General features: G+C 31.3%; 1 protein-coding gene across 1 annotated transcript in view; it reads right to left on the reverse strand.

Moving 5' to 3' along the window:
* Nucleotides 1-1022: 1022 nt before the first annotated feature.
* Nucleotides 1023-13075, reverse strand: part of LOC146528244 (putative sodium/potassium/calcium exchanger CG1090) — a 30521-nt gene continuing 18468 nt past the window's right edge. The window contains exons 3-16 of the mRNA XM_085202585.1: nucleotides 12839-12966; nucleotides 12510-12617; nucleotides 11380-11521; nucleotides 11082-11192; nucleotides 10430-10607; nucleotides 9827-9973; nucleotides 9352-9449; nucleotides 8965-9077; nucleotides 8503-8631; nucleotides 7977-8061; nucleotides 7705-7869; nucleotides 7212-7314; nucleotides 6977-7107; nucleotides 1023-6522 (exon numbers count right to left, since the gene is read on the reverse strand). Coding sequence (XP_085058711.1) covers nucleotides 6323-6522; nucleotides 6977-7107; nucleotides 7212-7314; nucleotides 7705-7869; nucleotides 7977-8061; nucleotides 8503-8631; nucleotides 8965-9077; nucleotides 9352-9449; nucleotides 9827-9973; nucleotides 10430-10607; nucleotides 11082-11192; nucleotides 11380-11521; nucleotides 12510-12617; nucleotides 12839-12966 — 1838 coding nt within the window. The 3' untranslated portion in view covers nucleotides 1023-6322. The remainder of the gene's footprint in view (nucleotides 6523-6976; nucleotides 7108-7211; nucleotides 7315-7704; nucleotides 7870-7976; nucleotides 8062-8502; nucleotides 8632-8964; nucleotides 9078-9351; nucleotides 9450-9826; nucleotides 9974-10429; nucleotides 10608-11081; nucleotides 11193-11379; nucleotides 11522-12509; nucleotides 12618-12838; nucleotides 12967-13075) is intronic.

Below are 13075 nucleotides of genomic sequence, written 5' to 3' on the forward strand. Positions count from 1 at the left end.
GCTTTTGCCTTTATATACGTTTTAAAGGAAGGAAGATACAATTCATAAAAGTAGGAAGTTTTTAATTATATGAGGTTATCACTTAAAATAAAAACAATGACAATCATAATTAAACATAGTGACAATCATACGATAGGAACGAGAAATAAAGATAAGATTGTTACACCAAATTTTCGCCTCCAAAAAGTTAATAAATCTTTTATGGGTCTGAGCATACGTGTATATAATAAAATTCCGCTGTGTATTCTAGATTTGTCACTTCCAAAATTTAAAATATCAGTAAAAAAAATTCTGACAAGTAAAGCTTATTACACTGTTCAAGAATACTTAGAGGACAAACATGTATGGAATTAATGTCTATTGAATGTAATGCAGGATAGCTGCCAACTAATCTAATAGATTGTGATTGTACCATTGATTTTCAAAAGAGCGACTGTCGAGTTTCTTGCCGGCTCTTCTCAGCAGAACTGCCTTCCGAACCGGTGGTAGCTTTGTGTTCATATGTTCATTCGACGATTCAAAAGTGCTTATTATAAGTTTATTTGAATAAAGAATATTTTGAATTTGAATTTAAATTATCGTGCGACCGTCCTTACAGACGTTTCGTACGCGAATACTACGGAATCACGTCATATGTTTGATACTTCGCGACCACGTCCACGACCGCGGCGGCGAGGCAAAGTGGACAAGCACGTAGAATATGTTGGACTCTAGGCCACAAGAATTAGAGGTCCTGGAACGCACTCAAATTATGTACTCGGTAACCAGTTATAAAATATATTGTCAGAGGATTATAATATTGTAGATACTTGTACTGACGCCGTCTGCTGATAGAAATGGTTCGGAGGTTTTTCACGAACAGCTCAATTTTAATAACATTTCGTGTTGAGTGTCTTCTTATCAGGTGCAAGAAATGAAAATATGTCGTTCCCCCTTTTTCGTTCCATTGGAAATCGAACCCACAACCGTTGTGATATACTGTCAGAATTTTTATTGGTAAAAAGGGAAAATAAACAAAACTATTACATTTTTATACTTTATTTAACATCTTGTCATATAACTTATAGCAATTAACAATGTTTCACATACGTACGTCCATTAGCTTCAAGAAGCTACAAAGTACAAATAAATTACCAACGAAGCCAACACTAATAGTAACACATGCAAAACATCCATTTTATATTAAAATTTTAAAAGTAAATTTTTATGAAGATGCTTTAACAGGCGAGCGTATGCACTACAAGTTACAACTAGGTACTGTTACGATATATCGCTCATTAAGTAAATTAATAATAATTAGATTAATATTTAATTATAATGTAACAAGTGTCAAATATGGTGGGTAGGTATAAATTATTAGAAAAACAATAGGTTCATACATAAAAATCTGTTTAGATGTATGTAGATATATTGTACATATCAAGTATACGTATAATATAGTCTAATGTTATATTTTTCATAATATACCTTCTTACTTTTTAAGATTTCATTTTATTTCTAAAGCAAATGGATCGTTACATCCAGACATAAAATTATTTAATCATTTTGAAACAAATTCTAAAAAAAAGTGAAATCGATATTCTGCACATTTTACTTTATATTTTGTTATTACATGATAAATGTAAATGTGTGAACTACGTTAATTTGATTAGACGTTTGAGTGCAATGTGCTTTTCCAAATATTACTTTTAATTTTCAACTTTAACAAATAAAGTTTAACCGCTTAAAAAATGTAGAGCATATATTTACTTATAGATAACATTATTTTGCACATCCCTAAGTTTTGCATTTGCTATTATTAAAGTTTCATAATTTTTATATTCTACATACGTTCATTTGCGTGGCTTCATTTTGTACTAATATTAAATTGTAGAGCATAAATGTCTGGACTAAATACATCTAAATGACTAATTACGATAACAGCGTTACAATATGTGGGTATTAATATATGGTCCGCTAATATATACAAACACGTGGAGTAAGCTAAGGAATCGATTTAAAATATAAAATAACATAATAAATTGTATTAAATGTCACATTACAACATGAACAGTTGTGCAAACACTCGGGCGATCTAGACATTCACTAAATATCTACTTTAGAGTATTTAAATTTAAATTGACATTCATAATTGATGCACAAATGCACGTGTCGTCTAACATTCTAACCGCAAGTACCTACAGTAACAACACAAGTATACAAAAATATGTTTTTAATATCTACAGGGTAACTTTGATCACAGAGATAGATAGATTTTAAGATAAGGATCGATAGTTTAGAAGATTTTTCTTTATTTTCAACTTTATTATCAACAACAGACAAACATATATTACAGTTAAATTAATTTTATAGTTTCATAAACAGTAATATTATAAGTATAAACTATAATTTCAAATGTTTTCTAAATTTACGTCAAATTCATGTAATTTTGTTTTTTTTTTATTTGCGCTTTAATCTCTTAGGCCACTGTTTGCGTAAGCCTTAATAATAAAAATATAATTTTCATAAATTATTTTATTTCGACAATATTTTTGTAATGAAATGTACATAGCACAGAATGGCAAACGTAAAGCTATATATTATTGTCACTACTATAATACTCATTTACTATATCACATTAAATAAAAAAAAATTATAAACACAACAATACAAATTACGTATTTTGTGTCTTTATTTTTTAACAGCATTGATATTTTACGGTTTATTTTTTGTTTTCAAAAAAAAAAATAATAAAGTTAAATTTATGCAAGCTAATCAACCATCCCGGTCTTGGGCTTCTCGCATCCATCCGGTGCCAGCCACCTTCTTTAAAGATGGTTGGCGCTTGATGAGGGAGGCCTACGTTCAGGAGTGGACGGCGATAGGCTGATGAAAAAAGCTCATCAATTTTGCTGGATAAATGAATCAGCTTAATGATTTGGTCTATAAATATGGGACTAAGGTAAAGCTGTAATGGAAGATTTATAGGATTTTGAAATATTTATTAATATTGTCTATAATATGTACATTACGCTTACAATAAACTTAAACAATATAAAACAATTATGCTTCAAATATTTAAATAATAAAACACTTACATTGATTATTTTTATAAACAACATAAAATTCTTCTATAGTTTAACGTCATTTGGATTTCTAAAGGAGATCAGAACGATATTACATTATCTTATAATATAATTAAAATAAGAAACAGAGGAATTAAATTATATTATTAATTTTAATGAAACGAGGAAGGTTTTTAAGTATAAGTACCTATATTACAAAATAAATGAAATATCAAGGAAGCTAATATTTGAGGTAGAGTATTAAAATTAAGTAACTAAGTATAGCATGAAATATTTTGTAGTCGAATGTCCAATAAAATTTTTAGTTACGGTATACTAAATAACTTTTACAAATTGCAAATAGTGAAATTGTAATAATATAATTCTACGTGCTGACTTCTTCTTCCTCCTGGCGTTATTAATCTCGGCGTACGTTGCCAGCGTCTGCTACTGTATAATTCTACGTGCTGACTATGGCTTATACAAAAAAATGCGGTAAAAATATTTAATTCGTCATAACGTCGTTGTGTTGTCCCGTTTTTACTTATATCTATATTATAGCCATGCTGCGATTTAATCAAACAATCGAAATATTATATAAATATTATAAGAGAGATTTTTTGTTTTCACGTTTCGGTAATGTTCTTGAATAATTTATGCAATTTTAAATTAAAATGTTATATTTGTTATATTTGTTTATGTATATATAATTTGTTCTCACTTTTTCTCTAATAAGCATGACAAATTTGTTTAGAAATCGTACTTAGAATAGTCAATTAACATTTTATTAACAAAACAACGTTTGAACTTCAATTTAATTTAAATTTATTTCGATACGGTTATAATTATACTTACTTACGATGAGTAGCATCGTAAGTAAGCAGGTCCTTTATGTTAAAGTAGTAAATACCCTTATTTATAAAAATAAAATATATATATATTTTTTAAATAAGAATAAGCGTAACGATAGAACATTATTTATCATTAGAAGAGCCTAGCTTCGAAATATTTTTTAACACTGACTAGCATATTATATTGTTTCCCTTTAAACAACTCTAGACCAAGACAAATATTTATACAATATCTTTAATGTCAAACAAGCACATTTCATGAAGAATACATTATGCTATGGTGAAGAAAACTCAGTTTTTAATACAAATTTTAAAGAGTTCAGAATAATAATAATAATAAAATATAGGTATACCTACTTTTAAATAGATATTAAAGATTAAAAATGGTCACCAGTTTAACCAAAAGTAACAAAACAAACAGCCAACAATGAGATCAGGATAATATGAGTTTGTGCGGGAAATATATTTACAACAAAATAATGATTCGAAATTAAATTACAAAACAATGCTATTTACAACAATAAATTAAAATAACAATTGTTATTAATAAAGAAATTAATATCTACCTCTTAAAATACAGATAAAAACTACAATCGATGTTTCATTTAATCATAAGATTCTGGCGCATTCTTTTGTAAATTAAATCGTGTAATAAATAGATAAATAAATAAATTTTAATTATAAATAATTTTTAATATTTGATATTTTATAATTTATATCTTATCTATGGCTACATTTTACATCGATACGTTCGAAGTCTTAGACTAAGTTCACGCGGCATTTTTGGTTTTAGTAAATTTAAGCTTTTTTTTTTCAAAAATATTTTTAAAAGCACAATAAAATTTTGGATTTCAGAGCAAAAAATGAATTAAATATATTTCACCGCATGAACGAGGCCTTACAAACGCGAAAATTAGAGTAGTGAGTAAAGACAGCATTAGAATAGCGATACTTATGAAAAATTAAATATATTTGTAAGAACGTATTCATATAATGATGTATTCAAATTCAAATTCAAAAGTATTCTTTATTCAAATAAACAAAAAATATAAAAAATATATATATTATTATAAGCACTTTTGAATCGTCGAATGAACATATGAACAAAAAGCTACAACCGGTTCGGAAGGCAGTTCTGCTGAGAAGAGCCGGCAAGAAACTCAACAGTTGCTCTTTTCAAAATCAATGGTACAATCACAATCTATTACATTAGTTGGCAGCTATCCTGCATTATATTCAATAAATATTAATTCCATACATGTTTGTCCTCTAAGTATTCTTGAACAGTGTAATAAGCTTTACTTGTCAGAATTTTTTTTTTCATATGTCATTGCTATCAGCTTCACGCTGTATTCCGCAGACTGCAATATAGGTAGAGGGAACCTAGTGTTAAGATACCACTTTCTTTCTTGTGTTCTCCACTTTCTTCCGAATTCTGGAGGCATTGCGTGTTGAGTGGCGGAACTCGACTTGCCGCACTTTGCTTCGACACCAGAGCGAAGAAATGGAAATTTACATTTAATTAAATATTTCATTTCTTCAAGTGGAAATCGAACCCACAACCTGTCTCTCTACGCCACGAACGGTCTGCGCCATGACAAACATAACGGATATTATTTTATTTTCACTCTTTTATTAATAGATAATTTGGTCTTCACTTTCCATATCCATTTCACCTCTCCTAAGTTTGTCTATATTTTATAATTTATATTGTTCTTTCTCATATCATTATTTCCTTAATTTTCAATTTTACTTTATGAAATCTAGCTAATATAACAAAGTTTAATTGTGATAATACGTAGTTTAACTCTGTTATATATTATTTATAATTTTGTTATGTAATTTTACTTCTTAAAGATCCTTCATGTGTTTTCTGTACATAATAGGTACAACCCACAACGTAAAACGTCTAAATCAAGAACAGAAGTTACCTTTTTAAATATTTATTATTTCATAAGTACCGCTATCTTTACCCTAGGATTTATAAGTAAAGTGTAAAACATTACATACATTCACCGAGTAACGAGTTCAAAATCTATTCTAGTGACTTTCAACAGTTGTAAATACTTAACGGGTGAGTTAGAACTCTATTAATTTTGAATTATAGAAACTTTGCTTCTTAGTTTTATTCATATGTAAATAATTTTACATTTTTCCTAATTGAAAATCAAAACAACATAAAACACTAAATTACATTTTAAAAAATATCAAATTCCAATTTGATTTAGAAATAACAAAACAAAAAATGCACACTCTACGCTTAGACTGTAGGATTAAATCTTTTGATACAAGCATCAAAAACAAAAAAAAACCATAATAATTTATTTATATTTTTTGGTTTTCATTACCTACTTGCTAAAACGTAAAAAAAGGTAATGCTAGAATAATATCTACAACTTCGAAACAAAGTCTCTATACAAAATCAACTTAATAGCTAGATTCACAATCTGGAGGATGGAAATTACCAAATATATTCAATTCATAGAGACTTGCAAGTGTTATGAAGAGCAAATACCAAACCATTAATACCGCGCCATATTTACGATCTAACTTCCAGCCGTTGGCGTGTGTTGCCACCACCAGGAAAATGACCGTGGAGAATAATGACAGTGTTGAGTAGATTAGACCTGGAAAAATATATATTTGTTTCAACATCTATATTATTCTTCTTCTATATTCTTCTCTTCTCTAATAGTATTGTGAAGTCCATAGTGGATTCTCGATCAATCGAGCCTTAATTATACTGATTCAGAATGTCTAATAATAATCCGGATTACCAACGGAGTGCATGTACACACGTGTGTGATATTTTATTGAAAGATAAATATTAAAAATCTAAGGAAGAAGTAATAGAAAAAAATATATATATTCACAAACTTATTAATACTTTAATAATTTGTTTAATTTTTTTGTATTCCGCACATCACAGGGTAAGCAGAGTGTTAAAATATTCTGTTCCCTACGCCTCGGTTTCAACGCAAAGACCATAAGCGTGACGGTTCTGGGTTCGATACTTACTGAGGGAACATGTTAATTTAATTTATAGGTCATTGAGTCCGTACCAAAACAATTATATGATACCTTTGCTTATAACATTAACGTGGCTGCCAGGGTGGATGATGGCGGTCTGTATGAACCACGGCAGGCCGAGGCACACCAGGATGTCGAACACGTTGGATCCCACTGCGTTTGATACTGCCATGTCACCATATCTATAATTATATAGTTATTTAGAATTGATAAATAAAATAAAGGATTTTTCCATTTGTAGATTAAACTTGGCTCAAATATTATTACTGTACGTTTACAAAATTACCCTTCTTTGATGACAGCGAGTGAAGACAGTGCGTCTGGTACTGACACTCCCGCAGCTACGAAAGTCAAACCCATCACGGTGTCCGGAATACCGAGGGTGTAGCCTGGGAAATATACCACAGATATTGTTAGAGTTAGTAATTATAAACATAAGTAGGAAAATAGTTTTGCTTACTTTTTTCCCGCATAGCAATTTTTCATTTTGGTAGATAATAAATATGAAAGTTAAATATAAGTAAATGCATATTTCAGTGTTCTCGTTCCTCCTGTAATAGCTTGTGAAGTCTTTCGTGACGTCGTTTTACATGAAATACTATTATTTTTAATTTATCATTTTAAGTTACATTACAGGAACAGGTTACATTACATGCATTTAAGGAACGGTGTGTCTCTTTCATTACTATTTTCCCTCTACCTCATCTGGTTAATACGGTATACAGCGTGAAGACTCAAAACAAAAATACCGTAAAAAAAAAAAACAAAACAAAACTTACCAATAATAGTAATCATCCAGACCATAAAATACGAGTAGAACGAGATCCACAACATGGATATAATGAAGGTGACGGGATACCACCGTCCCCGACAGTCGGGCATGGTGTGTCGACACGACCAGTGGATGGGGAACGCGACGTACCAGCAGACTAGCTGGAGTTGATCTGAAAATTTAAATCATTTAATATTTCGTTTTTTTTATTTTTTAGGTAGTAGCTATAATATGGTGCTGAAGCTGAAAATGAAATAATAATAACCACATAATACTCACTAGCACCAATCGGCTTGACTAAAGGATCCACAGCTGTTTCTGGGTTATAATCTTTTGCTTTGTAATAAGCGGGTTGCGCTGGAGCCTGGAAAAAATCCTCTTTATGTGAATAAAGTTAATTTAAAACATATCTGTAAGTTTATGAGAGACTTTAAAGATATTATGAGCTTAAAAGCGGTCGTGGCGCAGAGGCAAAAGCTTGCGACTGTAAACGCAACGCATTGTGATTCTCACTCGAGGAAATGAAACATTTAATATTTTCATTTATTAGTTCTGGTAACGAGACAAAACGCGTCGTTGGGTTCCGTCACTCGGTATGCAATTTTTCCAGAATTCGGCGGAAAAGTGTGAACGGAGTGTATTAACACTAGATTCGTTCTTTATACCCAGCTGCGTGCGGGATACACCGTGATACTAAAAAAATGCTCAAAAAGGAAACTTAAATCTCTGAACAGGTACAGCTATTTATAACGTTACTTTTTAGTTGGAAAATATTCATATCTATGTAAGTGTATTTTCCACTGACCTGCTGTACTGCTTGCGGTTGTTCTTGATCTTGTTGCGGCTGGTTGGGCGACTGCGCTTGTGTCTGCTGTTGCGCCATCGAGTCTCCCCAAGACTGTGTGGGGGGCTGGGCTCGGGTGGGGGGTTGTTGCTAGAAATATTTAGGAAAAATATTAGTTACAGTTATTTAACCATTATAGGACACTTTGTTATTTGTCTGTCTGTGGTATTTCTATTTATGATATTTCCCGTAGACCTACAATTATGACATCTGGCGAGAAGTGAGAAATTGCAGTACAAATAGAGGAAAAAAAATTAAAGAATAATTACCATTATTTATCAATAATTACATAAAGTTATGGGCAAAAATCCTTTAAATCTTTTTTACTTTTATTTAACGTCTAATCTAGAGAAAGTTCTCAATATACATAACAACATTTTTTTCTTAAAAAGTACATAATATAATAAACTTTATAAAACATACCAAAGAAGTTTCATCCCAAGAACTGTTTGGATCCCAGGCCTGGTTGGGATCCCACACCGGAGCGGGTTCCGCGTTGTACCCCACATTGTCGTACGCACCATCCGGATTGTACGCTAAAAAGAATTATTTAATTATGAAATTTGATAAAAACAAATCATATAGTAATATTTCATTTGAAAATTTCATAATAAAATATCTTAACTTTTAAAATATTGGTGAATTTCATAATATGCTAGGTTACACTTATGTAGAAAATATATAAGTTGTTTGTGTCACAAAAATAAAAAACTATTAAAATTTTGAAATAAAAATATAAAAACAAAAACAAGAGTACTCTTTTAATTAGGTCAAATTTACAATACAATTTTAATACTTTTCAATATGTACCTGTAGGTTGTTTAGAGCCGCCTTCATTTTGTCCATCCATCTCCGTATACTGTCCTTCAGCTGCAGGTGCATTTGGAGCTGGTTGTCCTCCTGCACTCCTGTGAAGTGTGAGTCAATAATGTTAATATTTACAAAAAAAATTGAAACATTATAATTTTATAATACCAAATGAAGTCACCGGCAGTTGAACAGAGTTTTACCAAATCCTTTAAAAAGAAGAATGATAACAAACATTTTATTTATATTTTATCTCATATACTTGAACTGGAAAAAGATACACTAATAAAAATAATACGAAGCTATGAGTCTAGCTACATCTAGCTATTCTTCACTTTCTGCCAAAATGAGAGTTTAATGAATCGTAAAGTTTAGTATCCTACTTCGTCCACACTGAAAAAGAACATTTAAACATTGTCTTTTAAGAATATAAAAAGCATTTTATTATTATATGAATTTTGAAATAAAAATGACTTACTTATAAGTAACAAGCGCCGCCTGTTCCTCTCTAGATGGCAACTTAAATGGTAGAGGTAGAGTCAGAGCCCACTTCTCCAGGGCTGTGTTGAAGCGCAACGCGACACAGTATACACCGTACATGATTAACATGAAGAGGGCTTCCGGCCTGAAAGATTATGAATTTTAAAGTTATATTGGTAAATGAAGGCAGTCGAGACGCAGGGGCCAAACGCGCGACTTTATACACACCGTTGTATTTATTAAGGGTTCCATTCCCTCTGGGGAAATGAAATATTTAATATTTTCATTACCTCTCTTTGGAAACGAGGTAAAGGGCGGCGTTACGTTCCGCTACTCCACACGCAATGATCATGAAAATGGAGAAAGAAAGTCTTAACGAGAATGTAGTGTCTTAACACTAGGTTCCCAGGTTCTCTGCCTACATTATTTTATTATTTATGTTTAATTTCGCAAACAGCAGGTATATATAATTTTGTGCATATTTTGACTTTTCCAACTATAATATAGTGAATAATTTCAGAAAAACCAAATCTCCAAAATTTCAAATCTATCAATTCCTTTAACGAAGCTTTAAAAAAAACCTATTAATTATTCCGCTTACCAAGAAACATAACCATTGGCTATCGTACACAACATAACCAATATGGAGACGGCGTAGAAGAAGCAGTCGCGGCACAGCGGCCACCAGTTCAGGTGGGAGACGGTGCCGGCGCACAGCGCACACACGGAGATGACGAACATGATGTTGAACACCGCGGACCCGATCACTCCAGACACACCTGGGGGGAAAAGGAGTAAAAGATTAGTAAGATTTATAAAATATATATAATACAATTAATTGAGGTTGTAGTGGCTCAGTGGCACAGGCGTGTGAGTGTAAACGCAACGGTTGTGAGTTCGATTTTAACGGTAAATTAATTGATTAATAATTTCAGTGTGGAGGTAAATTCCGCCACTCAACACGCAATGACTCGAGAATTCGGTGGAAAGTGGAAAAAGTAGTGTCACTAGGTTCCATCTGCTTATAGCGCTAATCTTTTATTTTTGCCCAACTTTATAAAGTATATTTTTCAAAACGGCGTGAATTGATTACAATTTAAATAATGAAACAAAAACTAATAAATTAAATATTTAAATATTAAAACAATTAAATACAAAATATTAAACGAATATATTTTTTCTTGTTTTACAAACCAAGTTTTATAGTATAAAGAAAGAAATAAAGGCAAAGAAATAAAAAAAATATCTCTTACCAATATCATCCTGCGCACAAAACACGCCGATGACGACGGTAGCGAGTTCGGGCGCGGAGCTGCCCGCCGCCATGAACGTAGCACCAGCTACGTCGGGCGCTAGCTGCAACTCTAATAACAAGCGAGCTTTGATAAGAAAAATCCATTTATCACTTACTTTAATAAAAAATCTTTAGATTCTATCTTTCATTTCTTAAATGCGTGCAGATATTAGTAGTCAAGATTTGATTTCACTTTATTTTGAATAATTTAAATTTAAAATTTTTCTACATAGGAAAAGTCTCTACTAAGTACTGACCTTCACAGATCCTGTCAAGACTAGAAACGAAGTATTCATCGCACACTATAGCCAGTCCTATGAAAGTGAACACGGCGACCAGAACGTGCAGAAGGAGGCCGCCGTGCCGACGCGCCGTCTGGCCCATCAGTGGGCGTGGGAACTAGAAACAATTTTAAATATAATTACGTGATAAAGCTCCGGTGTCCGGGATTATTATTAAAATCCACAAATTGATGGAATTCTGTTTTTTTACTGTAAAACCTTCAAATTCCAGTTAGAAAAGAAAAGTACTTTTTTGATAATAGTTTAAATAAAAGATTATATTATATTTAAAACATACGCATAACATAGCATAGGGATTGGACGCTGCGTAGCGGGATTAGACGAGGTTTTCAAGATTTGTAATTGAACCCTCGATTGAGAATCAAGTGTATAGCTAAAATATTATCTTTGTAACTAGGTATACAAAAAAATTATGATATTTTAACAAAGCTAAGAAAATTTATATTAATAACATTCTCAAAAAAAAAACCTGACAAAAAAGATAAAATAGAATTATAGAATAAGCAAAATTATAAAAGTCACTTAAGTAGAGTGTATTATAAATAAATATTTAATATGAAAGCCGGCTAAAAGGAGAAATTCATAAATATTAAAAATGCATTATAAATGTTACTCAGCGTGCGGTCAGTTAAGTCGACAGCCAAAATCTCTTCAAAGAGAATACCTCCTTCAATTTGAATATTATATGACACCATAGCAGCTGAAAAACGACTAACTCCACACTGTGGGGTACGAGTTCGAAGAAATACTGGTAATTGGATACAAACCAGAAATTATATGAAAAATCTAGTCAAACAAAAAAATATACACAAATTTTTTTTGTTTCCCCGGTCCCTTCAAGCAAATTAGAGCTAGACAACGTGTAAATAGCAAAATTAATTCTCATAATGTCCATAACATTGTTTATTCTTTCCTTATTTTACATAATACTTAAGTATTATATTATGAAAATGTCTATTAAAATTATTTTTCTTTAAAAATAAAAACATACGCATTTACATTTTTTATAATCTAAAGTTTCCTAAATATATGATTATGAAACAGTTTCTATCAGGCAAGGACAGAAAAGTGTGTATTCCTAGTACCTGTTCAATGGCCGGTGGCGTACAATTGCGTAGAGGATGGACGGTCGGTATAGCATCAATTTCTTCTTCTTTCTTTTCTTCTTCTCGAACTTCTTCTATAGCTTTATCCTTTTAAAATATAAAATAACCATTTGTAGAATAGTGTTATTATATACAAGTATTTTATCTTATTTTAAGTTTAAGTTATTTTATCCATCTCTATAGACACAACGTGAATGGAAATAAAACGTATTTTTTTAATGGAATCGGAGCGCCTTAACACTTGTTCTCAGGTTCTCTCTGCTTATTAAATATTGCGGTCTACTTATAAAATAATATATTGTTCATACCTCTTCGTAACCAGCGTCTTTTTGCTTCTTCTTTTCTCCTTCATCAGGTTCATCCTCAAGACCTTTCATAGCTTTCTTGCCGTTAACTTTTTCCACGTTACTGGTTACGCCGGGTGTTACTTCGGATGCTGATACAGAATATCAAAATACAATTAAGAAGAGGTAATTTCATGGAATAATTCTTAAATGTAAGTATTTCAACGTCAAAACAATCTTGTCGCATAAGCTGGGCTAGCA

This window comes from Heliconius melpomene, chromosome 19, assembly GCF_056956725.1.
Source record: "Heliconius melpomene rosina isolate 202511_hmr_F chromosome 19, ASM5695672v1, whole genome shotgun sequence".
Lineage (NCBI taxonomy): Eukaryota > Metazoa > Arthropoda > Insecta > Lepidoptera > Nymphalidae > Heliconius > Heliconius melpomene.